The 22,760-nt window shown below is 39.8% G+C and overlaps 2 protein-coding genes and 1 long non-coding RNA gene across 3 annotated transcripts in view; 1 reads left to right on the top strand and 2 right to left on the bottom strand.

Annotated features, from left to right (window-relative positions):
- The first annotated feature begins 4,062 nt into the window (after positions 1 to 4,062).
- Positions 4,063 to 9,420, top strand: ttc9c (tetratricopeptide repeat domain 9C). Its single transcript, XM_030146450.1, has 4 exons — positions 4,063 to 4,171; positions 6,272 to 6,615; positions 7,637 to 7,819; positions 8,823 to 9,420. The coding sequence occupies exons 2-4, from the start codon at positions 6,279 to 6,281 to the stop codon at positions 8,972 to 8,974; spliced, it is 672 nt and encodes a 223-aa protein (XP_030002310.1). The 5' UTR covers positions 4,063 to 4,171; positions 6,272 to 6,278; the 3' UTR covers positions 8,975 to 9,420.
- LOC115427743 (uncharacterized) overlaps positions 5,861 to 22,760 on the bottom strand; it is a 24,420-nt gene continuing 7,520 nt past the window's right edge. The window contains exons 2-3 of the long non-coding RNA XR_003936541.1: positions 8,073 to 8,080; positions 5,861 to 5,870 (exon numbers count right to left, since the gene is read on the bottom strand). This is a non-coding gene — a long non-coding RNA (uncharacterized LOC115427743). The remainder of the gene's footprint in view (positions 5,871 to 8,072; positions 8,081 to 22,760) is intronic.
- Positions 9,529 to 22,760, bottom strand: part of LOC115427733 (uncharacterized) — a 14,278-nt gene continuing 1,046 nt past the window's right edge. Inside the window, exons 2-4 of the mRNA XM_030146437.1 lie at positions 14,715 to 14,934; positions 13,223 to 13,471; positions 9,529 to 12,888 (exon numbers count right to left, since the gene is read on the bottom strand). Of these exons, the coding sequence (XP_030002297.1) occupies positions 10,352 to 12,888; positions 13,223 to 13,471; positions 14,715 to 14,934 (3,006 nt within the window). The 3' untranslated portion in view covers positions 9,529 to 10,351. The remainder of the gene's footprint in view (positions 12,889 to 13,222; positions 13,472 to 14,714; positions 14,935 to 22,760) is intronic.

Below are 22,760 nucleotides of genomic sequence, written 5' to 3'. Positions count from 1 at the left end.
TATTTTTTTTAAATGATGAGCACATTCAGTGTTCAGTGTCCTCAGTGTTCAGTACTCGGCTTCCACCAGAAGATCCCGTTACATTACAACCATTTACAGGAAGTGACAACGTGTTTTCAACCGTACAAACTGAAATGAGTTCCAGTTAAGGAACTGTTGCACCTTTATGGACTGGAAGCAGTTCTCAGAAAAGCACCAGTTTCATCTTCTTCCTCTAATCTCTGTCTATATTCTTTGTTACTGTCAAATAACTTTTATTGATAAGGAGTAAAACTTTATTTAGGTTCAATGGCAACATTAATGTTTCAGAGCTACACCTCTGCCATTCCAGGCTGAGAAACGTTTCTCAAAGCACCAGAGTTTCATTTCCTACTTTCACTCCTATTTATTTTAAAGCATTCTAAAAGTTATCTTGCATGCCATACGTTGTTATGCAGCTAACATTGCAATACGATCCTTTGTTTTGTCTGTAGAACATGTACTCACTCACACATCTACAGATCACTTAGTTCAACGTTTTCCATCTTATTTGGTGAAAGTTCAAATAGAATTGGAAATGGACCACCAATGTTTTTTTTTTTCCTCCTGTCTGTCCTTTCTATTTTGTGACTCGATTCTTTTTTAAATTTTTTTTTAGTCTTTGAGCTTTACCAGTGTTTATATCTAAAACTTAAATACACTGCTGCCCATAAAGATGGAATATAATATTTATACCTTTGTTCATGAAATGATTGTATCAATATGATTTATTCTTGATACATTAAGTGTAACTGGGACACAGTATGTCATCGTTGTACCAGGTCAAAGGTGAATACTGATGTGTGTAAATAGGAATAACAAGACAAATGTGCATGAAAACAAAATTACTCCAACATTATGGGCAACTGTGTATGTTACTATTCTGATAGAAACTCAAAAAAGCATGAAGCTAAAATGTTACCCAATAACAGGAGTGACCCAAGGGGCATAATTTATTTACTCTCTGTTGTAGTTAAGTTTGAATTACATGTTCCTGTTTGTCTTGTACTGGTAAGCTGATAAGGTGTTTCTCAGACACGGCTTACCTAATTGTATTTCAGGTAGTTTTCCACAGGCATACGGTAGATGGTTGACACTTCTCTTAAACCATTTCATCTCTGCTAAACACTACCAAAAGTTCAATCATTTTCAGAACTGAACCCCTTACACTACAGTTTGAATGATGTCACTGCTGTTTTTTGTGTTTTTTGTTTTGTTTTTTTCAGAAACGAGATAATTTTATATAATGAATAATGGGGGTGGAGCATTGCTGGTGATTAGAGTCTTGGATATGTCAAAAGTAGCAACAATGTTGATTTCATTGCAAAAGCAGTTATGTGAGATGAAAAAATGTGGTTTCAGTGTAAGTCAATAGGGCATTTTTTGCCATGAGGATCCTGCACTGCACAAAAGCTACTAGTACAACGAAATCAGTCTTATTGCTAACCTGACATGTCCAAGGCTCTGGTATTAAACAACACCACTATGTATTACACAGACAATATCTCATATTATCAAATTCATTTCATATTCAAACTGGCATTGAAAGGGTTAAAATCTTGAAAATTATTGAACAGTAGTAGTTTTGAACAGAAATAAAGTGGTTCAAGAGAATTATGCAGAAAAACAGAAAAAATATTGATATATTAAAGTTGTTGTTTTTTTCACAAAGGTTCAAATAAAAGTTTGGAGTGTTAGTTAATAATGGTAAAGGTCATTTTGTTTAGCCAAATCATTTTGACTTGACTTGTTTCTGAACATTAATCATTTTGACTTACGTTCAATTCAATTCAGTTTTATTTGTAGAGCCTAATGTCACAATGAGGTTGCCTCACAGGGCTTTACAGAATTTGCTGAATTGGTAAAAAAAAAAAAAAAAAAGAAAAAAGAGAAGAAAAAAAAAACAATGAAAAAAAGCAAACAGTCAAATAATTAATTAGGTAAACAGTCAATGAAGCAAATTGGTTAATGTCCTTGGCATCCCCCGTCCTTAGACCCTCCTTCTTGGCAAGGGAAAACATCCTCCGTTTGTTTTCTCTGGTGTTAGACTTATGGTCTTTACACTGAACTTTTGGTAGTTTTGAGCAGAGCTTAAGGAGATTAATACAGAAAAAACAAAGAAGAATTTACATTTTATTGATGATTTTATAGCAGTTTTTGCGTGTCCATTTTTGGCTCAAGGGTATATAGAAGGTCCTAAAAGTGTCTGTACTGTATAATAGACCGGTAAGAGTAATTGACATTAGATTTTCAAAAATATGTTTAAAAAAATGTTTTTTCTTTTAATTTTTAATAGAAATTCATGCCATAAATTTTAACACAGCCATAATGATCAGCAAATCAAGAGATAAAAATGACAAAAATGTGTTAAAATGGCCTGAGGGTTAAAATAGTAAATAAAACACATTTCAGATTATCTGAAATATGTATAGTTTCTTTGTGGCTGTATTGGTAGTTGCTGTTTTGACCTTGTTTTTTGACCATAACACAAGACAACAAGGAAGTGCTATGTTCAGGGGCTATAAGAACCACGCCAGTGTGTGCACTACAGGTGGAAATAGGTGAAATGCCTCTTGAGTTGAGAAGACTCCAAATAAATTTGTTATATTTTGTGTATTTACAGGGGTGTAGGGATGATCATCCAGCAAAATGTGTCCTCATCCCAACCTGGAACAGTCAAAAAGTAAAAGGGATCATTTGGTAGAAGTATACAGGAAAAGGCTGAGAAAATTGGTGTTTAGTCCTATTGTGGTCCATTCACCACACCCTCCATGGTTGTTGCTGGTTCCAGAGACTGACACAACAAAAAAAAAAAAACAAAAAAGAAAAGAGAAAAACACAAAATGAAGAAACACAAGGGAGATTGTGGACAATTGGCAATGACGTATGTGGACAGATATTATGGATATGTTCAAGTTTTTACTGACAGATCCAAGCAAGCAGACACTGAAATAGTGTCTGTAGCATTTGTAGTACTAAACTTCCAGATTTTATTGTTTTATTTGTTGTAGTTTTAAGTACTTATTTATTGTTTTTACTGTATTTCTTTTAACTGTTTTATTTTTTTATAATGTGCAGCACTATGGAAACATTCTTGTTGTTTAAATGTACCAAACAAATAAAGTGGATTGGATTGGAGAATTCAATGTTAAATTTGCCTCAAGAATAACAGGTCATCTTTCAGCGTTCTCAGCTGAACTTATAGCAATCATAATGGCACTGCAATGGGTGGAGCAAACTAAGCCAGTAAGAGTAATAATATGTACAGTCTCATTATCAGCTTTGGAAAATCTCAAATCAGGTAATTTAAGTGAAAGGAATGACCTAGTCTGTGAAATATTAGTTATGTTACTCCGAATTCAAAGTGTTGGAACAAATCTTAGATTTATGTAGGTACCAGCTCATGTGGGACTGGTGGGGAATGAGCTGGCAGACAAATATGCAAAGCTCTAAGAATGGAAACTATAGCAGTCTGTAGTAACGCTGGCAAAGCTAGAAGCTAAATCAGTAATTAGGAAAGAAATATATAAAGATGTGGCAAAATCAGTGACCAAAGAAAACAAGGGAAGAGAACTTTTCTCTGTAACCCATATGGTGGTCTGTGGCGCCGGGGTGGCAGGTGTAGAAGAGAGGAGACAATACTCATAATGCTCAGATTAGGACCCACTGGGTTAAATAACACACTGTTCTTAATAGGTAAGCATGATGTGATCACTGTAATGTTCTTGAGACTGTAGAGCACATTCTTATGAACTGCATGAAATATAACAGGGAAAGAATCAATGCAAAGAGGAAAATAGAGGACATGGGAGAGTCATTCAGTTTAAAAAATATTCTAAGTAAATCATCAGAATATAAAATTATTGAGTATCTTTCTGAGTTTTTAAAAGCTACCAAGCTTAGTAACAGAATCCAAGTTTGTTTTTTTTCTTTCCTTACAATACAATGTCATTTGTATTGTCATAGCCTGTAAGCCACCCTCACATCCGGAGGGGGGCGGTAATGCACTAGTAGAGTTGGCAACCGCCTTTAAACAACACAGAAGAAGAAGAAGAAGCCATGTCTGCACAGACAGCAGCAAAATGTGTGTCAGCTGTGTGAAGAAGTAGCGGGAGCTGTGTCAAATTATTGACTTTCCAGCTGCGTGTAAAAGGTGAGACCATGCAAGCAGTTTATTCATCGCATATTTAATACACCAGAGTGTAATTTTTTGGGGGAAATAAAGCTACATTTAACAGACTTGTATGTAAAGGCAGAGTGAAGGGTTAGCTTAGGTCGCTAGCTGTGAAACTCTGCTAGCTCGGTTAGCTTAGCTTTAGCCACCAGCAGTTAAGTTTCTCTTCTAGAGTCCGTGGGAAGGTGTTCAGATCAGTGACGGTTTGTTGTTGTGGTATGATCTGTGATCCTGCAGTTTGGTGATTAAAGTTATCGCCCTTAAGCAGCAGCTCAATGAAATATCAGCTACAATAAGTAGCGTTTGATAACTGTATGGCAATGCACTCATATTAGTTTGTGGTGGTGCATCTTCTGTGTTGGTGTAGGACACAGAATAACAGAATGGAGACTTAACACAAGAAAACAACCAATAAATGAAGTTCTAAATGCAGGTACGTTATAGTGTGATGGCCAAAATTCTTAGAACACCTGACAGATCTGAAAATATTTATATTTTTTTTGCCTCCAAAACATAATTTCATTTCGTAGTGTTCATGAAACATGCAGATGGTTGCTCTGAGCATAACACATATTAGATGGAGTGAGCCCTACTGATTTTATTCACTTTTAACTTTATTATTCATTTAACGAACAGAAGAGGCATAGACAGACTTTATTGATCCCGAAATGGGAAATTACAGTGCAACAGCAATATGACACACGGTAGAAAATTAGAATGCAAGAGCAAACAAGAGTAAAAAAGAAAAAAGTAGAATACAAGAGCATACACACTACACACAATAAATTAGGAGTGTAAAAACACATCTGGGTTTAAAAAAAAAAGGATAATTAAACTGTAAGGTGCAAAGTAAACTAATGTTCATTATGATGAAGGTGCAAAGTGACATTTAAGTGCATTGTGGAAATAGGTTTATTACCAGAGTTTAAGCATCAGATTGAGGCACAGTACAATGGCATGGGCAGGAAAAATTTCCTGTATCTGTCTGACATCGGAACTGTAACCGTCTGTTTGAGGTGGTGCTCTGCTGTCTGTCTAGTGTGTGGTGGAGAGGGTGCTCATTGTTGTCCATGATGGACATCAGTTTCTTAAGCGTCCTCCTTGCCACTACAGTCTCAAAATTGTCCGGGCTGAGAGCGATTACAGAGCCAGCCTTCTTGATAATTTTTGATTCAACTGCGTCCTAAGGCCCTTGCCTTACTATTAATTTAACCACAATCACACCTGACAATGATCACTCAAGACATTTGGATTCTTCTGTGGATGAACATGATTGTACGACATTGAGAGTGAAATAGGCAGAGCTGTTTTTTTTTTTTTTTTTTTGCAAGAAATATAACCTAAATTTCCTTATGGCTCTGTGCTATGGTTTATGGAGCATAATGTTGAATGTGTAGATTTTTCATTCACTTTATTGGTATGTTAATGGACAGTTCTAACAGATGTAACCTCTTAAATATGCCAGTGTTGTATATATCCTTTATGTAATCAGGTGAAATTATCAGTGGGATATAAAATCGGCAGCAAAAACACCAGTCCTGACTTTGAAGTCTCTAGTATAGATCACATTCCTATATAGCTGAAATCTGTCATTCTCACACTTAAGTTCAAAGAATTACCTTTCTGAGCCTCAAATCTTGGTGGAAACACATGGTCTTTGTTAAGACCGTGCTAAGAACTTAAGCTGTGTTGATAACTAAGTCAATATTTAAGTAAAAGGGTTCACACACACACCCCCCTCCCCCATCATCACAATAGTCATATTTAAGTCCTGCATATTACATAATTTTCTACCTCAAGGTTTTTACCCTCAGCCACACTGGCTGCAGGATATTGTCATCAGTTGGTTGTCTCTCCATCCGTCTGTCCAAAAACTTTGGCATGCACTGATAAGTCAGGCCACTGGGTGGCAGTAGTGCACCTTATAAGTCAGGCTGAGGAGGTGCAGCACGCGTTATGTTCTTTATATGTGAAAAAATTTTGTGCATTCTTTTGAGACGCACTGTAAATCAAGGGTGTGTGTAAAGCTGTTCAAGTGCTTGTTTGCACATTATCTACCTGTAGTTTTGATTTTAACAGCAGTTAAATGGAGACAGCAGGAGAGGAGGAGAGTATGGATGTGCAAGGAGCAGCTGCAGCAGAAGAACCAAGCTGTTCTGGCCACAGAACAGCGCTTCACAAGCCGGTTTGGGCTTTGTTAGAAGAAGCAGCCCAAATGAAAACAGAGGGGAATGCTTTCTACCGTGAAAAGAACATTCGTTCAGCCATCAGGCGGTATCACTGTGCTCTGCTGGTCCTCCGTGGCCTGGACTCTGATGTCATGTCATCCATGAAAGGACTTGGACCTGAGACACCTACTCTCACACCTGAACAGGAGGCCTTACTGAGGAACACACAAGTGGACTGCTACAACAACCTAGCTGGTATATGTAATCAGAGTTATAACTTTACACACACCTTGGTTGGATGCATTTAAACCCAATGTTTTACATTTCTAAGCATTTCAGTTTAATATAAAAATTACATCTTAGTTCTCTTAGCCTTTTCCCTGAAATTTGGTGATGTGATATTTCAGAATAATTGTAGAGCGAGGTTTTTTTCTGTTTTTCACATTCTTCGAGGTTCAAAAGTTTAAATACGCATTGTTAACATTAGTGGTATTGTCTTTAAATTGTGTTACCTGAATCAAATACTTCCACAAAATTCACATCAGAATTTTGGCCAGTTCCTCCTGGTTTGTGCAAACATACTGTTTCAGTTCAGCCTACAAAGATTGTATTGGATCAGGGTCAAGGCTTTGTGATGGAGATTCCAAAATGTTGACTTTGTTGGCCTTACTTTACCATGTTAATTTGCAAAAATGCTTAGCATTTTGGTTATAGATCTGCTTGTGTCTTCAGTTTTACCTTCCTGATCGATATCTTCTTATGAAGGTTAAGTATATCCACATAAATCTCCTTCTTGATGCCATCACTTTAATGAAAAACTCCACCGAAAACTCACTGCATGATACTTTCGCCTCCATGCTTTGTTATTGCAGCATTGTTGTTTGACCTACAAACTTTATCATCCTGCATACATGATAGTGATTAGTATGACCAAGCCATTCTGTTAATGTCTCACCTCACTGGAGATGAAATATTCTGTGCTGTGGAAAATGGATTTTGAATGCATTCAGTCAAGGTATATGTGATCTAATAAGTATAATAAGCAACTGCACAATAAGTGCAGTTAAGGTGACCAACACAATATCCTCCCCAAGTATAAATACTGTTGACAGAATTGTTTAGTGTTGATTCTAAAAGTGTTTACGGCATGTACAAGCATGCATACAAGCTTTGTCAAAAAGCTCTAGAGTCTGTGATATTATCACTACATACTCCAGTCATTGTATATACAGTATGGTATGTATATATTTTTTCTATTGTGTTGTATCTCTTTAAGCCTGTTTGCTGCAGAAACAGAATGTTGACTACAGTCGTGTCCAGGAGTACAGCCTGCGGGTGCTGCAGTGGCGACCAGGTGATGTTAAAGCACTTTACAGGGCAGGAGTGGCCACACTGGAACTGGGAGATGCACAAACTGCCAAACAGTACCTCACCCAGGCCTGCAGGGAGCAGCCTAATGGTAAGATCAGGTGAACTGACATTATGCGATGGATTCAAATGTGTTTTTACAATGAAAAACTTAGTGTGAACCCTTGGCTTTTTCCTACTATGCCATGCACATCAGTCTATGTTTTCATAGAAGATGTAAAAGTGGAGAAGTTATTGTTTATTGTTCTACTATATAATATGTGAAAACAGTTTTCTGTTACCTTTAAAGATCACTCATTGTGTTCTGCACTAGGAATGAGACAAGTGAGGTTTTTAGGTGTTACCTGTCAAACTGTATTAATGTGAGCTGAGGAAGAACAGATACATCTTCTGCAGCAACATTTAATGACACACAGTCTGGAACTGTGGTATCAATCAGGGAGGAGAACCCGTCATAACAGCACTGCATGAATTACATGCAACTGTATTAATTCTGAAATTTTCAATATGTTTGCATGACCCTATGTTATGCTTTGTCCTCTAGGTGTCACTACTGCCTGGGAGTCTGTGTACATGGGCCAGTAGTGTTACCTATATCGGGTATCTCCCCCCACAAGGGTAAAAGTGGCAGTTGAAATGTTTGGCATGTAGCAGTTTCTGTGTTTTGTACAATTACCCTGAACAAAGGAACAGACTTCATACATGCTCTGTATATCTGAAACAATAAACTTTAAAAATACAAAGCCTATTACTGAAATTTACAATGATGTTACTGGTATTAACAGGTAGCAAATAGCAATAGAAATTAACCACCTAGAGTTGAATGTCAAATGGTGGAAAAGATGTGATGAAATATGACATCAGAATTGTTTAAATGGTCTCTTTATACAGTTGAATGGAGACAGTTATCAAGGATAAGCAAGACAAAGTTTGCTCAATTATTATAGGAGGCCTAACTTTATACAGGCTTACTGATTTTTTTGACTCATGGACATGTGACTGTGTTAGAGCTGGAGAAACCATACCAACTTAAAACATTCTCTCCTTGTGTCTGAGCCCATCACAACTGAAACTTTTTCATGTTTTTCTCTTAGATGCCAATGTGAGAAAGCACCTGCAGAGGGCTGAGGAGAAGTTAAATCGAGAGTTGCAAAAGGAGAAAGCCATGTATCGAGGCATGTTTTCCCCCGGCCTAAAGACCAGCTCCGGAGAAGAGATTAACCAAACCAACAGAGGAGACAACTGACTTCAGTCTGCATGCTCAACGCAGCAGAAATAAAGCCTAGTCTTGGAAAAAATCTTTGCAGATTGAGCAGATCATAAACTGAACTGAGAGAATGTTCACTTTGCATATCGTAAATCACTAACGGTACTGCAAGTGTTTTTGAGGTGATCATGGGTTAGTACTGATTATGTACTACATATAATACTGGAAGGCAGAGAGGAAAGTCAAGATGATGCTGCTGAAAATAGAACAGAGACAACAAGGAAGTTAGTTTCCTAGCAACAAGGAAACAAAGCTATTTTTCAGTTTAAAAGCGAGAGTACGGATATTTCAGAAAACGCCTTTAAAAGCTAATGGGGTACTTTTCATGCACTGCTCAAAGGTTGTGTTTTTGCCCTCATGATTTCATTCAGTGCTGTGAATGTTGACGTGAGTTTTCGATTAAAATATTTTTTTTATAAAGAATGCCCAAGCTTTCCTAAATGAACCTCTCTGAAAAGGATCATACACCAGGCACGATACATGTTCATTTAAACATTTCTTTAATCGTTATGTATGAGATGTAACATTTTGTGTCAAATAACTCATCAATATTGTAATCATTCAATATTTATTTCAAAGTCCTGAGCACAATATCAAGTTAAAGAGTATTTGCTTGGTTTTGGTCATTATCTGGCCAATATGATTGTACTTCAGAGGCAGTATTGCCATTAAAAGAGGAATATCACATTCTCACAATAGTTAAAATCACTGAACAAGTCACAGAGCAGCATGCAGAAGGGAAGTGTACACATACACATTCATACTAATGGTTTATAAGAAGATCCATCCAGTGTTCTCATGAAGGTGTGTATCATTGGTATGGTTATAGTGTATTTTTTGAAAATTTTAATTGGGCTGCATTTTTGTCAAATTTGTTGCTCCGTGTGTTTTGTTGACACTATGGAGTATTCTACTGAATATACAAACTATATCATCAAAATGTTTATAATTTAGCCCTTCAAATAAATTCTTCACCTCAAAATTAAATACTTCTATTTTTTCATAATTTCTAGTTGTACAATTTAGCCCAGTCAGTGAAGAATTACTTTGGGCAAGCTATAAAATGTGGCTATGTCTTTAAAAATGTACAAAACATTACTAGAATGAATGAACAGAGCAAATAACAAGAAGATTAATAGCAAGTTTGACAGACTTAGCGTGCCTGAGAGGATCCTCCATCATGTCGATGGTGGAAAAAGCACTGGAGTTTGAGATGGTTACTAAAGAACCAGCTTAAGTTTAAATACAGAAAATGATGGCACTTCCTCTTATGTTAAATATAACAACTGTCACTGATGTTAAGATTGGAACATGTGGAAGATGCATTTACTGTGATGTTCATTTATTGTACAAATATCACTTCTTGGATGGCTTCCGTTTGAGACTCAGAGACCTCATGGAGCCGAACATTCTCCTCCCCAAATCCCTCAGAGAACGGGAACGCTGGAGAGGCATTCGAGGAGGAGGTGACGGAGAAAACGAAGGGGAGGAGAGAGGAGAGAGGGACTGGCAGCTGCCCTCTAGGCTCTGAGAACGAGAGAGGTTAAAAAGGCTGGCGGTGGAGGACAGTCGTTTGTCCTCCTCTTTAGCTCTCAGCAGTCTGACCCCTCCGTCTTTGCTGATCCCCATGCCCCCCTGCCCCACATCTAATGAGGAGACCCAGTGTGAGCGCTTTGAGGGTTCTTCATTGTGGTTACGAGGCACCAGTAAACCCTGGGACTCGCTCCTGAACAGAGCCCTTCTGGAGAGCCTCAGGCTGGAGCAGCGCCTCTCTCCCTCTTCCCTTCCCTTTTTCTTTGAAAAAATAGGCGAGTTCTCAACTTTTGGCCTCTTGTCGTTACCCCTGGATGAAGTCTTCTCCCTCCGGTGTTCCCTCCTCCAGCTTCCACCACAGCTGTTTCTCCTCCATCCATAACCATACTCTGCTCTGTCCATCTCCTCCCTTTCACTTTCAGACTCTTTACCCCACAGTCGCCCCTCAAACCCCCTCCACAGTTTGTTGGAGTTCTTCCTGGGCGTTTGTGCTGCTCTTTCCTTTTCTTCTTCTTCAGCCCAAACAGAGCTGTAGTCCTCCCTCTTGGCGTAGCTGCTCACTGTGGCCGCCCTGATCAGCTTATGTGAGGCGTGTTTCCCTTTGTAAAGCCCCTCTCCTTCCCCTCTCTTCCACCCACCACCACCTCCTCCCCCGCTCTGCCGAAGGGATCCACCTCGATGCTGGAAGCCGCCGTGATCCAGAGTAGAGCTCCTGGTGTTTGTCCGGGGAAGGGAGCACTGGAAGGGTGCATCACGGCGGAAAACGGAGAGCGGGGTGGCACCCATGGGGGAGGGCTGTAGAGGACGGGGAGGGGATCTGCCTCTCGGGGTCGGACGGGAGGCAGGAGAAGAAGCGGTAGAGGAGGGGAGGTCAGATGGGGAAGGAAGCTGCTGATAGTGACAGTGTGAGGAATAGTGTGGAGGGGGGATATGGATGGACTGGTATGGATGTATGGGACTGCTGGAGTGTGAGAGTGGAGGGGTGAGGCTGGACTGAGACTGAGGTGAATGTGTGAGGCTCAGAGACAGCTGGATTGGCCTCTGGGGGTTCAGGTCGCTCACTCTTGCGTAGTCATGTGACTGATCTGCCTGGGGCGTCAGGTGACTTTTACCATGACCTCTTATTTCACCTGTGGTATCACCTTGAAAGCAGTCAATATCAAGCTCTACACCTTCCTCCATCAGTCCAACCACAACAGCCCTGGAGAGGCCAGAGAGGCGTGAGATCTCCCCTACCATGGGTGAGTCTTCACTTAGCTTTGGACTGGAGCTGGACTCTTGGATCAAGCTGCTCCGCTGAGACCCCGGAGCTGATCCAGTGTTTGAACCGTACACTGATGCTGCCTCAGGTGGAATGCCGCCGCTCCAATCCAGGGAACGACAGAAGGCAGATGATCCAAACGCAGAACTGGCTCCTGATGCAGATGTGACCTCCAGAGAGCTGCGGTGACTCAGGCTGGAGGGGCAGGTGGAAATCCGAGGGCGGGGTCTAAGTGCTGGGGTGGGAGTGGAGGAGGAGAGTGACGATGCTGAGGCAGTGGAGGCTGTGGCAAAGTCACCTCTCAAAGCTCCACAACTGCCAGTTTTGGGTGTGTCCACCAGTCCACGGCTTGGATTTAAACTGGGATTTAGGTTCAAGTTAAGGTTAAGATGCAGGTTTATGCTTAAATCCTCACCAGTAGCTGAAGGAAGGTTCCCCAGGTTGATGGAGTTTCTAGTGGCCTTTTTTCCTGTCGTGCTGAGGCTGACTCTTGCCGAGTTCCCCAGCAGTGACTTACAGGGTGTAGCGCTGCCCCCAGGCAGAGTGCAGGGTGTGCTGCGGCTCTCGAAGGCAGAAAGGGACTGAGTGGAACCATGACTTTTGCCTGGAGTACAAAGGCCTCTGTGCAACACTGAACCAGGAGTCGCAGCTGAAGTAAGATCAGAGGTGGAGGAGGTCATACGAATGAGATACTGCCGAGCCAGCCGCGAGATATACTGCTCCAGCTGGGTGACGGATGCCTGGGTGGGGGTGTGATTAGTCTGAAGAGGACTATGATCCAAGGTGGATTCTGTTGCGTCATCGGGTTGGGGTCCTTCAGGACTGCAGGAAGCTGATGGGTCCTGGGCGGTGAAGAGAGGGCTTTGAAGGGCGACAGCGTGCAGTGGGCTGGGGTAAGTGTAAACCTCTTTGGTCCGACGTGACACCAGATCTGTACAAAAGCGTGGATCCAGTTGAGATTTTGAGTGGATGGAGGCGGAGGTGGCAGAGGAAGGTGTGGGATGGAGAAGCAGGAGGAGGGAAGCAATTAGGGAGTCACTGAGTCCTGAGCAGAGGTCTGACAGAAAGCTTAGACCAGTCACTTCGAGGTCTATTGGGACTGAAAGAGACAAAAACAAGATTTTCAGACAAAATGTACATTTTTACTTAACATCGTCATTTCATACACATTAGTAACATATCTCGATACATATGTCAACCAGTCTCATAATTCCTGAAAAAATAACACTAAAATTTCAAATGAAACTTAAAATACTCATGCACTCATAAACTATCTAAAATTAGAGTGAAATCAAAAACAAAATTGAAGACTTAAAATCTATTGAAAATGTCTACACTCTAATGTCTCTGGTCTACATATAGAAGACCCCCATGCTTTCTTCACATCTACAGCACAGATACGTAGCATGACTTCCTTTTCTGCAGCTGCTCACCTGGAGCTGATGTGTCTTCTGTTGGTTCAGCCTCCTCGCTGCTGCTCTGCAGTGGCTGCTGCTGCTGCTGCTGCTGCTGCACCTGCAGTGCACCTTCTGACCACAGGATGTCAGTGTTGTCAACAGACAGTGGCACCTGCTCCCACAGCTTCAGAGGTCTGGCCGGAGCTGCCTGTCCAGCCTGAGCAGCTTCACTGGACACAGAGTAGCAGGAGTCTGACAGAGAACTCCCACTCACTGAATAGAAACCTGTACAGGACAGAGGGAAACATCAGTATGTGCATGTGTCATTGACAAAGAACAATAGCATCCAAGTGACAACATCCGTTTATCGTTTCTCCATAATTATGATGAGCAGAAAGAGAATATTAAGAAAATTGAGAATGACCTAAATTTAATCAAAATTGGGGCTGAATATAAGTTCAAAATAACATCAGAATATAGGACAAAAAGCAAAGAGATAGACCCTTTATAATAGTTGTATATAAAATACACAATATGATATTTAGATTTTTTTTTTTTAATGTATTTTTTAGTTGTTTCTAGTTTGCCATTTAGTTGTTGCACTTACAACAACAAAAGTAAACATATGAATCAATTATATTAAATGAAAAAAACGTCCAGTATTGCGCAATATATTGTCAACAGTGCTTCTTTGCACACCTGTCAGTTTTTGTACCTTTTAACATGTAGGTTTTCCACTTGCCATACAGAGAAAATTCATTCAGCTGTCATGGCATTTATTTTGAACACATGTCAAGAGAAAACTATGTGACAATGTGACATCTCCCAAGAAATTCAGACTTTATCAGTATACATTCCAGGATGAAGGCGTCACACTACTGAAATGCATCATGTAGGTGGTAAACTGCAAAAATGAAATAGCTGTAAACACGGACAGTAAAACCAAAATTAAAGATAAGATTTGGAAAATGATCATGTCAACCTACAGGAAAAAAAACTTTAAAGTAAAAAGGAAATAAACAGTATCTGGATTTTAAGGTTTCAGTTGATTTTGTTGCTTCATTTGCGGTCACTTCAGGTAAGTAAATAATTGTACAAAAGGTGTGTGAGTGCATAGCAGAGAGAGGAAGGTCTGAGATGGCTGTTTTGACACAGGGACCGCAGCTGCAATGAGAATGGATAAGAGTTTGGCAAGACAGGCTGAAAAGTTGACATCGAGAGAGAAACTCAGTGAGTCAGAGCCACTGAGAGTCACACAGAGTGCAAGTAAACAGAATGAAAAATGAGCAGGGTTAATGTTTAATGACTTCTCTGTTACACAAGGTGAGCCCTGCTTATGCAAAACAGAAGGCGACAAACTGTGTTGGTCATTGTGCAGGTCAGTGCAGTGACCCCAAGGTGTTTACAGTTGTTTTAATCGTTTGTGTGTGTGTGTGTGTGTGTGTGTGTGCGTGTGTGTGTGTGTGTGTGTGTGTGTGTGTGTGTGTGTGTGTGTGTGTGTGTGCAGTGTCCACCTGGCTGTGTTTACCTGAACTGGGCCTGGAGTCGCTGTCCAAATGGACTGTACCACTGGGGTCCGGTGTCGGGGGGGACAGTAGATCAGAGGGGGCGTCCCAGGACAGAGTAGACCAGCGCGAGTTACCCCCCCGGCCCACTGAGGTGTGGACTGTCCCGTCTCCGGAGGTACTGCCAGAGTCCTCTGGGCTGCTTTGACAGGGCAGCACCATACCATCGGACGGAGAGGGGGCCTGAAAACAACAACACAACAAAACGTAACAGGTTAGAGCTGAGCAAAGGTGACACCATCATCATGTAAATACCTCAACACTTTAGATGAGAGTAAACAGTGATTACTAATACTAGATTACCAATGTCACAACTCTACAAGATGATATATCTCTAAAATATCCATGTGTAAAGCAGTGAGAGGTTTGTATTTTTCTTTTTTTTTTTTTTTTCTTTTTTTTTTTGAGTTTCTCCTTAAAATTCTGGTCTAATTGCCTTTAAACTAGGTTTGTTAGTTTTTACTCCCTCATAATATTTTGTTTCAGTGTTATTTTTTTCTTTATTTTCTAACATGGGAAATTTGTCCAAAGTGAAATTCAATAGGTGAGATGTGTAATGTGTTTTAGTTACTTTCCTAAACAAACAATACAATTTCAGTTAATAAGCCTAGTTTGTATTCATATCATTCAACAAAACATGTTTTTTCACACAGGGTATGTATTCATCATTTGGTTGTTTTTTGTTAATTTATTTTTATTACAGATTGAGAACATTATTACAATATCCATAACAATGTGTTCTGATTAAGAATGAACACATTCATAAGAGGACATTGTTAGAGGATGATCAAAGAGGCCAGAGCCAGAGGCCTTCTGTTATCATGTGACTGAAATTCAATATCATGTGATGACAAACTAAACCATCTCCATGGCGACTGAGCATCTCCCATGCCAAAGAATTTCCTGGTTGTGTCTTTTCCAAGGCTACAAATGATCCTACCATTTGCTCTGTTATTTTTGCTGCATTCTTCTGAAAAAACAGAAGGAAAATGCTCAAGTCAAGAACAAATATCTCAAACATACAGTACTGCAGTAATATATGAAGTTATATGCTACCACTGGGGGGACAATGAAACCAGTCTTTCATGACTGATCCACTGGTACACAGTGAAAGACATGTTAGTTGCATGTCCATGATATCATTTACCAAACAGCTCCAGTGATGTCACTCTTCACTTACTGGAATAGTTAGCACTGAGGCCCCGTCACACCAAGAATAACATTCACCCCTTTGAGCTGGCAAAGTGCCTCCATTTCCTAGATTAGTAAGAGCTTGGTGGAGGACTTCCCCCCCTTCAATTATCCTCTAAATCCCCCTACCCACCCTCCAGGACTGCAGCCAGGAGCCCCTGCATTAGACTGATCAAGCAGGACAACAGAAACACTGTGAGTGGCACTGATCAATCCTCTTGTTACTGAGGAAACAATACAGGTAGTGACTCACCACTGGGGTGACGGGAGAGGGGGGTGTTTGGAAGATAATAGGAAAAGACAGATGACGTAACAAAGAGCATCCAGAGCAGCAGAAGGGAAGGGGGATGGACGGATCAGGAAGCCAGGAAGGAAGGAAAAGAAGTTTCAGACTTTGACCTGTCTTGGCTTTACCTCCTCTGAGCTGCTCTCTTCCTCTCGACTTTCTGAGATGAGAAAACGCCGTCCCCTGAGAGTGTGGTTTTTTTTTATTATTTTTATTACTGTCAGTCTGAAGTGAGTCGTGGCTGAGTGGGTGACCAAAACCAGGGAGAGGGACAAAAAAAGAGACTGAGGAAGAACAGAGTGAGTCACTGAGTTAGTGAGGGCGGTGGGGCGGGAGGGGGGGGTGGTTGCTGGGTGAGAGAGAAGGGCATCTTGGAGGACCCCCACCTCCCCCACACTCCCTGTTAACTCCCCTTGACAAATAATCCCCCTCCCACTTCTATAATATCCTTCGAGCCAGCCGCCCCCTACTCACCATAGCTACAGCTGCTAGCTCTCGAACTCTCTCTCACTCCTCCTCCCACACAGAACCACAACAGCACAACAGGCCGGGCGAAATATTTAACTCATCCTGAGCCTGAACACACACAACCCAGTCTCACTGTCACTCCCATGTGCATCAACACATTGTTTAACATAAAAACACATATGGTATGCCTACATTTCTGCACAACTCCAGATTTCCTCATCTATAATAACACCTATTTATCTCATTTGGGAAAATATTGGGACTGAAACCTCATTTACAGTTAAAAAAAACAATAATAACTATAAGGTCACTCAGACAGTGCTGAACTTCACCAACACCCACAGTCCACTCTCCGTCTCATCCCATTGTATTATTTAAGCATAAATTATGACTAAAGTTTTCCGCCTTTTTGTCAGCTAGTGCCACTGGTTAGTTTAACTTTCACCATGGTAACAATGGTTTAGCTTGGGGCTCTCTAATGTTAAAGAAAGTGAAAAACAATTCCACCTCCACCCCTTTTTAGGGATCAGCTTCTCTTCCACCAAGTTTTATTAAAAAACCAGTGCAGAAGTTTTTGCACACTAACAAACTAACAAACAGAAAAGGTCATAAATTCCTTGGCAGAGATAACAACAGATACTGAAATAAAACTAACTGCTAAAAACTAATTGAAGGAGTTACAACAAGAATTCTGCGAAATAAGAAAGATGAACGACATGAGCCAATAAAACAAGGATGGATATCTCATCAACCTCCATAAGGACAGAAGAGATACTTGTTAATAACATTTGTTTCATTAACTTAGCTTAGACAGCAGAGGGGTTGAATAGTTTCCAGAAATCAGACCTTGAATCAGTCAGCAATATATTCATAAAACCTAAATTCCAGAACAAACTCACACCTAACGATGGACCAGATGGATGGACAAAGGACAAAGTAGCAAAAGCCCCATTTGAAGACAAGTTAAAAGACTCATTTCAGCAAATTTAGACGAAGAATACTGAGCATCAACAAAGTGTTGACCGACACGCTGACCTCATTATATGTCAGGTGGACAATAATCAAAATGCTAGAGGGGCACACAGAGTGCAGACCTCCACCACAGCCAAAAGCCCATTCTGTCTTCTTCTTGTTCTGCAACATTATTAAATCAACAAACCAACCCACAAGTTATAACCTGTTTTGACAGTATGTGCCCCTGGTTACAGCAGCCGAAAAGTTTAGAAGCAAAGGGGAAATTTGCTTTCAGTCCAAAATGACAGAAGTCTAGCCAAAGAACTTATGTTAACAATGTTTCATCCAACACCAGAAACATGCAGGAATAGAGCTTAATTTCAACCACACAAGACCAAAATCAGTCCTCAATAACCTCCAGTTTCTTCTTCTATGTTAATGTCATTGTCTGTATTTTTCTGATGTCCAACTTACTGTAGATTGATGAGAACGTAGACTAAGTTTTGTCCCATGGTAGCATCAGTGTGAAGTAGCAGAGCTGTACCTCCACCATTTCAGACTGAAAGCTACTGTCAAAAAAACAAAAGTTCCATCTCTTTGCTTCTGTATTCTTTGGTGTAGCTCTGCTGTTATACACTCATGTGGCCTTGGAACAAACATTAGCTTTCATTTGTTACTATATATGTTCTTTACAAAAAGACTATAGAATAAGAGATTAGAGGAAAAAGACAAAACTGGGATGTCTTCAGCTGCCAAGTGATTATTTTGCAATGGAATAATATATATTAGCTTTCAGTTCTTTTCAGTTTAGTTTCTTTGGTGTGGCTGACTGTTACCACGGTAACAAAGGTCTTCGTCTTAATGGGTTGATTTGTGCCAGTTGGTTTTACCATCCCAAGTTTGCTTGTGGTTCTGCAGTATTGAAGGAGTTGGAAAAACAATTTCAGCCTCCACAACTTTATATGGATCTGCTCTAAAATTTAAGGAGTTAATTCCTGGTCCATGTCCTACTTTTCCACCAGGTTTCATGAAAATTGGTGCAGTACTTTTTGCATAGTCTCACTGACAGAGAAGGAATCAGAAACGATCACAAAGCCGCTTTAGCAGAGCAACAATGGTGATAAAAACCAATGAAAACAATGAAAAGGGTGGTTTAATAAAAATGTAAAAATAAAGACTACCTGGATGAATTACAAAAAACACTGGAGACAAGTTAGTCAAATTAGTCAAAAAAAAAAAAAGTCAAGATTATTTAAAACAAGACCAGCTGAGAAAAATATTGTATATAATAACCCATTAACAAGGCCCTCAGAAGTATAAAGTGTGTTCATGTCTATATACCTATCCCTCTGCCACATAATACACATAATGCACTTTGCACCATGGAGTCTAATGTTACACAGAAACCAGTGCATGATCAAATCATAGGAGACTGACAGACAAGTGGGTGGGGGTCTGTAATATGATATTGCTTTATGTGAGGGTGGAGCACAGCCCCTTTGGAACAACATGTAGAAAATGCACGGGTCGATAGGATAATAATGCTTCAGAAAACCCAGCTGCACCAGCCATACGTCTCTAAATAAGTGTATTATATCATTACAGTGAGACAAATTGCAGCGGTTGCCATTTTGAGGCAGAACAATTTGGCCAAAGAGTGTAGGAAAGACTTAGTGCCTGCAAAGAAGCACATGCTTGTTCTGCTCAGTACAGTATTTATTGTTCATGAATTATTAATGTGATATTGGAATTTAAAGACCAGCCCACGCTTTGCATCTTCACTTCTGAGTTTCCAGAAACACAGAAGTGCAGTGTAGCTACAAAAGTATCAACATTAGAGACTTTTCAGTGAACTCAGAGGAATCCTGAGGCTAAAAGCAGAGACAAAGGCTGTCTCACTCCATGACTCAGGGTAATGGCTGTCCATGTAAGACGATGCTTTGTGACACTAAACCTAATTTTGAAACTGTTTGTCCAGAGTAACAGGACATGCATGCATATGTGAAGTAATGCAACTTCTGCAGCTTACTTCTCCCATGTTTCCTTCAGAAACGAGATGTATCATTTTCCTTCAGTGCTGAACTGCAGCAGTGGCAACAATCAGTATTTCACTAACTTGGCTTGATTTTGATATTCTTCATTCAAGGCCTTGAAGTTATTCAAATGTGAGTTATTTCTGACATTTGGATGTACACTATTGCCCATAAAGTTTAAATATTTTTGTTCTCATGCACATTCCTCTTTTTATTGCTATTCATACACATCAGTAATCACCTTTGATCAGGTATAATGATCACATACTGAGTCCCAGTTACACTTTATCAAGAATAAATCACATTGTCATAATCATTTCATGAGAAGAGGTAAAAATATTTTACTCCAACTTTATGGACAACAGTGTATTTGTGATACTCAGATGTGAATTGTCTTTGCCACAAGTATATTTGGGCATGGTCAAGCAGTTACATAGGGTAAAAAAATTGTTCAGATGATAATGAGTCGGCCTATATTTATGTGGCATAAGTGTAATACATGGATGGAAAGGGTATTTCTAGTACTTTGAGGCCATGCAAAGACATTTGTCAATTTCAGCCATTTTCACTGAAATCTTTGTGAAAAACTTGTCAGTTACGTAGGGTAAAAAAAACTACATAAAAAATGGCAATTTTTTTCAGCTTATCAAAAGTTGCTGTTTTCACTTGAAGTTGCCAAAATTAACATTACCATAGTGTCAGGTATATTGTTGACTGCAACTCCTGCAATTTTGGTGAAAAAAAATGAATTGGTCCAGGATTGGAGGATGTCAGTATGAAGGGAAGTCTGGTTACGTAGGGTAAAGTGATTATGGTTACGTAGGGTAAATTCTCAAGTCTTTGAGGCTGGTAATCAAAAATAATCTGTGAAGCACAAATGATTTAATATTATCCCAATATCATGCTTGGAGTGAATAAGTATAAATAATGTATACCTATAACCTATAATCATTAAGGTTGATATATAAACCAGTAGTCTCTTGGGGAAGTAAAATATGAGACAAAAAATGTAAATGTGGACGTTAAATATAGTCTTTTAACACAATGAAAATCAATCGTCTCTCTTTTTTTCTTTTTTTTTTTGTAGACATCATTTAGAAACAGTCAAGTTGGTTTTAGGACTCCCAAACAGTTACGTATCAGCTACAAATGAAAAACTCAGACTATTTTAAAGTTTTTTTTCACCTAACATGTTCATGGTCCTCTGACTGTGCCCTTTCTACTTTACAAAAACCTAGATGCCTCACAGATGCTGGAACAGGTCACATGGTTTAGATGATGAAGATTCATCTGAAATTGCATTTTTCCATCACTGTACAGCCATAATCCCAACCAGTCAAATATGGAATGTCTGTGATCATTTCTGGCTTCTCTCTGCTATTAAAGAGTAGGGAGGTGAGTGACATGTCAGGGGTATAATTCCAAAATGAAAAAAAAAAAAAAAAAAACTACACAAAACAAATGTTGGCAGTAAAGTAGAGTGCATTATCTTATGACTCATCTAATCCATGGATTACAAAATAGTTCTATTTTTGAAAGATGGACAATTAAGCTGTACACAATGAGTTTGTTTCTTTTTTTTTTTTAATATGTGTAAACTACTTCACCTTTCCACGAGGTTATTCTAATATTTTGTCTTGGTCTGTCTCCAGCTGCTGCAGAGTCTGAAGTAGCTGTGGTTACTTATGCAACAACAGCACCAATTTGTCTCCATTTATGTAAATGTTGTGTGTGTTTGTGTTGGCGGCGGCTGGCCCGTTCAGAGGGCAGGGTGCCAGCCTGCTCTGCCACACTGGCAGCTCCCTTCAGAGGTGAGAATGAGTAAAGCTGCCCGCCCTCCCGGCAGGAAATCTTAGCACCACAGGGGGAACTACAGAGGAGATGTTGGTAGGTGGGTGGTGAGGACATTATGAGCTGCACTTCCATGCTGATGGGACTGCAATTTCTGTCCCTGTTCTGATAAAAACACATCTTTTATTATCTTCCGTCCTCTAGAGCAGTCTGTAAGGGAAACAATTTCATATTATTTCAGCAAATAAATTCACACTTCTGCAAAGGTGACCTCATCTGCAACCTGATTTAGATGAATATGAATGAATGTACTGCAGGATGATGACTAACACCACTCAGTGGTATCAGGAGGAGATAGTCACAGTGTAAAAATGCACAGTAACCACAGAAAAGCCTGCATAACTTTATGTCAGTAACAATAAATGTAGTTAATTAATGAGGTCTCATTTATGGAAACTGTCAACACCAGGGGAGCCTGAACGCAGCACGGACCTGTCATGACACTGCTTCATCAAAATTGGGAATTAACCAGAGATAATCCTTGACAGACTAATTTAGTTAAGAGTAACACACACAGCACTGTAACTGTACTTTCAGTGCAGTAGATACTTTTTCATTTCAGCCAGAAAGGAGTACATGACTGTGCATACTCTCACTCACAATATCAAATTATTTCTTATTAGTGTTGAAGAGCAATTTTCCTGTAAGAACGACGGTCATTTCTATCAAACTAGGCCATCTGTGCAGCGGAAAGATGCAATTAGTGTTAATCATTGTGAGATTGGTGCCCTGTGATGAGAAAAACTGAGACAAATGGCGATGTTATTCCCCCTAGCCACAGCTGATGAGGATTCTTTGCTATTAATTAATCTTCTGATTCTTTTCTCTATTTTATTGTTTAATCATTTGATCTTCAAACTGTCTGAATAACTGAGAAAAAAAATGAGCAATAAACTTTCCCCGAGCCCAAGATGGCATCTTCAAAGTGGTTGTATAAGTCTGTTTACCAGAGGAGCAAGATTAGTATGAAATCCTCACATCTGAGAAGTTCAAACATGGGGCAGCTTGGCAAGTTTGCTTTTAAATTATGATTTATAAAACAGTTTTCAAACCTACCTACAGCTTTTTGTGGAATAGATTCATCTTTCTGATCAACTATTTGTAATGCTCTAGAGATTCTGTATTTTCTTACCTGTCTTTTCTTCATTAATATTTCAGATGGCTATTTCAAACTAAAATATTGCTCTTTTTATTTTCACAGTGTTAACAGATTCTCTTTCTTGGAT

The sequence above is a fragment of the Sphaeramia orbicularis genome, chromosome 10 (assembly GCF_902148855.1).
Source record: "Sphaeramia orbicularis chromosome 10, fSphaOr1.1, whole genome shotgun sequence".
Classification (NCBI taxonomy): Eukaryota; Metazoa; Chordata; class Actinopteri; order Kurtiformes; family Apogonidae; genus Sphaeramia; species Sphaeramia orbicularis.
The sequence above is the reverse complement of the archived record's forward strand: the minus strand, read 5'-3'. Positions and strand labels throughout refer to the sequence as shown.

What these genes read in the sequence shown, in the direction of transcription:
- ttc9c (XM_030146450.1), top strand. Translation starts at nt 6,279, where the DNA reads ATGGAGACAGCAGGAGAGGAGGAGAGTATGGATGTGCAAGGAGCAGCT. An exon ending in CTGCTACAACAACCTAGCTG is followed by an intron (nt 6,616 to 7,636) that starts GTATATGTAATC and finishes TATCTCTTTAAG; the next exon opens with CCTGTTTGCTGCAGAAACAG. An exon ending in CTGCAGGGAGCAGCCTAATG is followed by an intron (nt 7,820 to 8,822) that starts GTAAGATCAGGT and finishes TTTTTCTCTTAG; the next exon opens with ATGCCAATGTGAGAAAGCAC.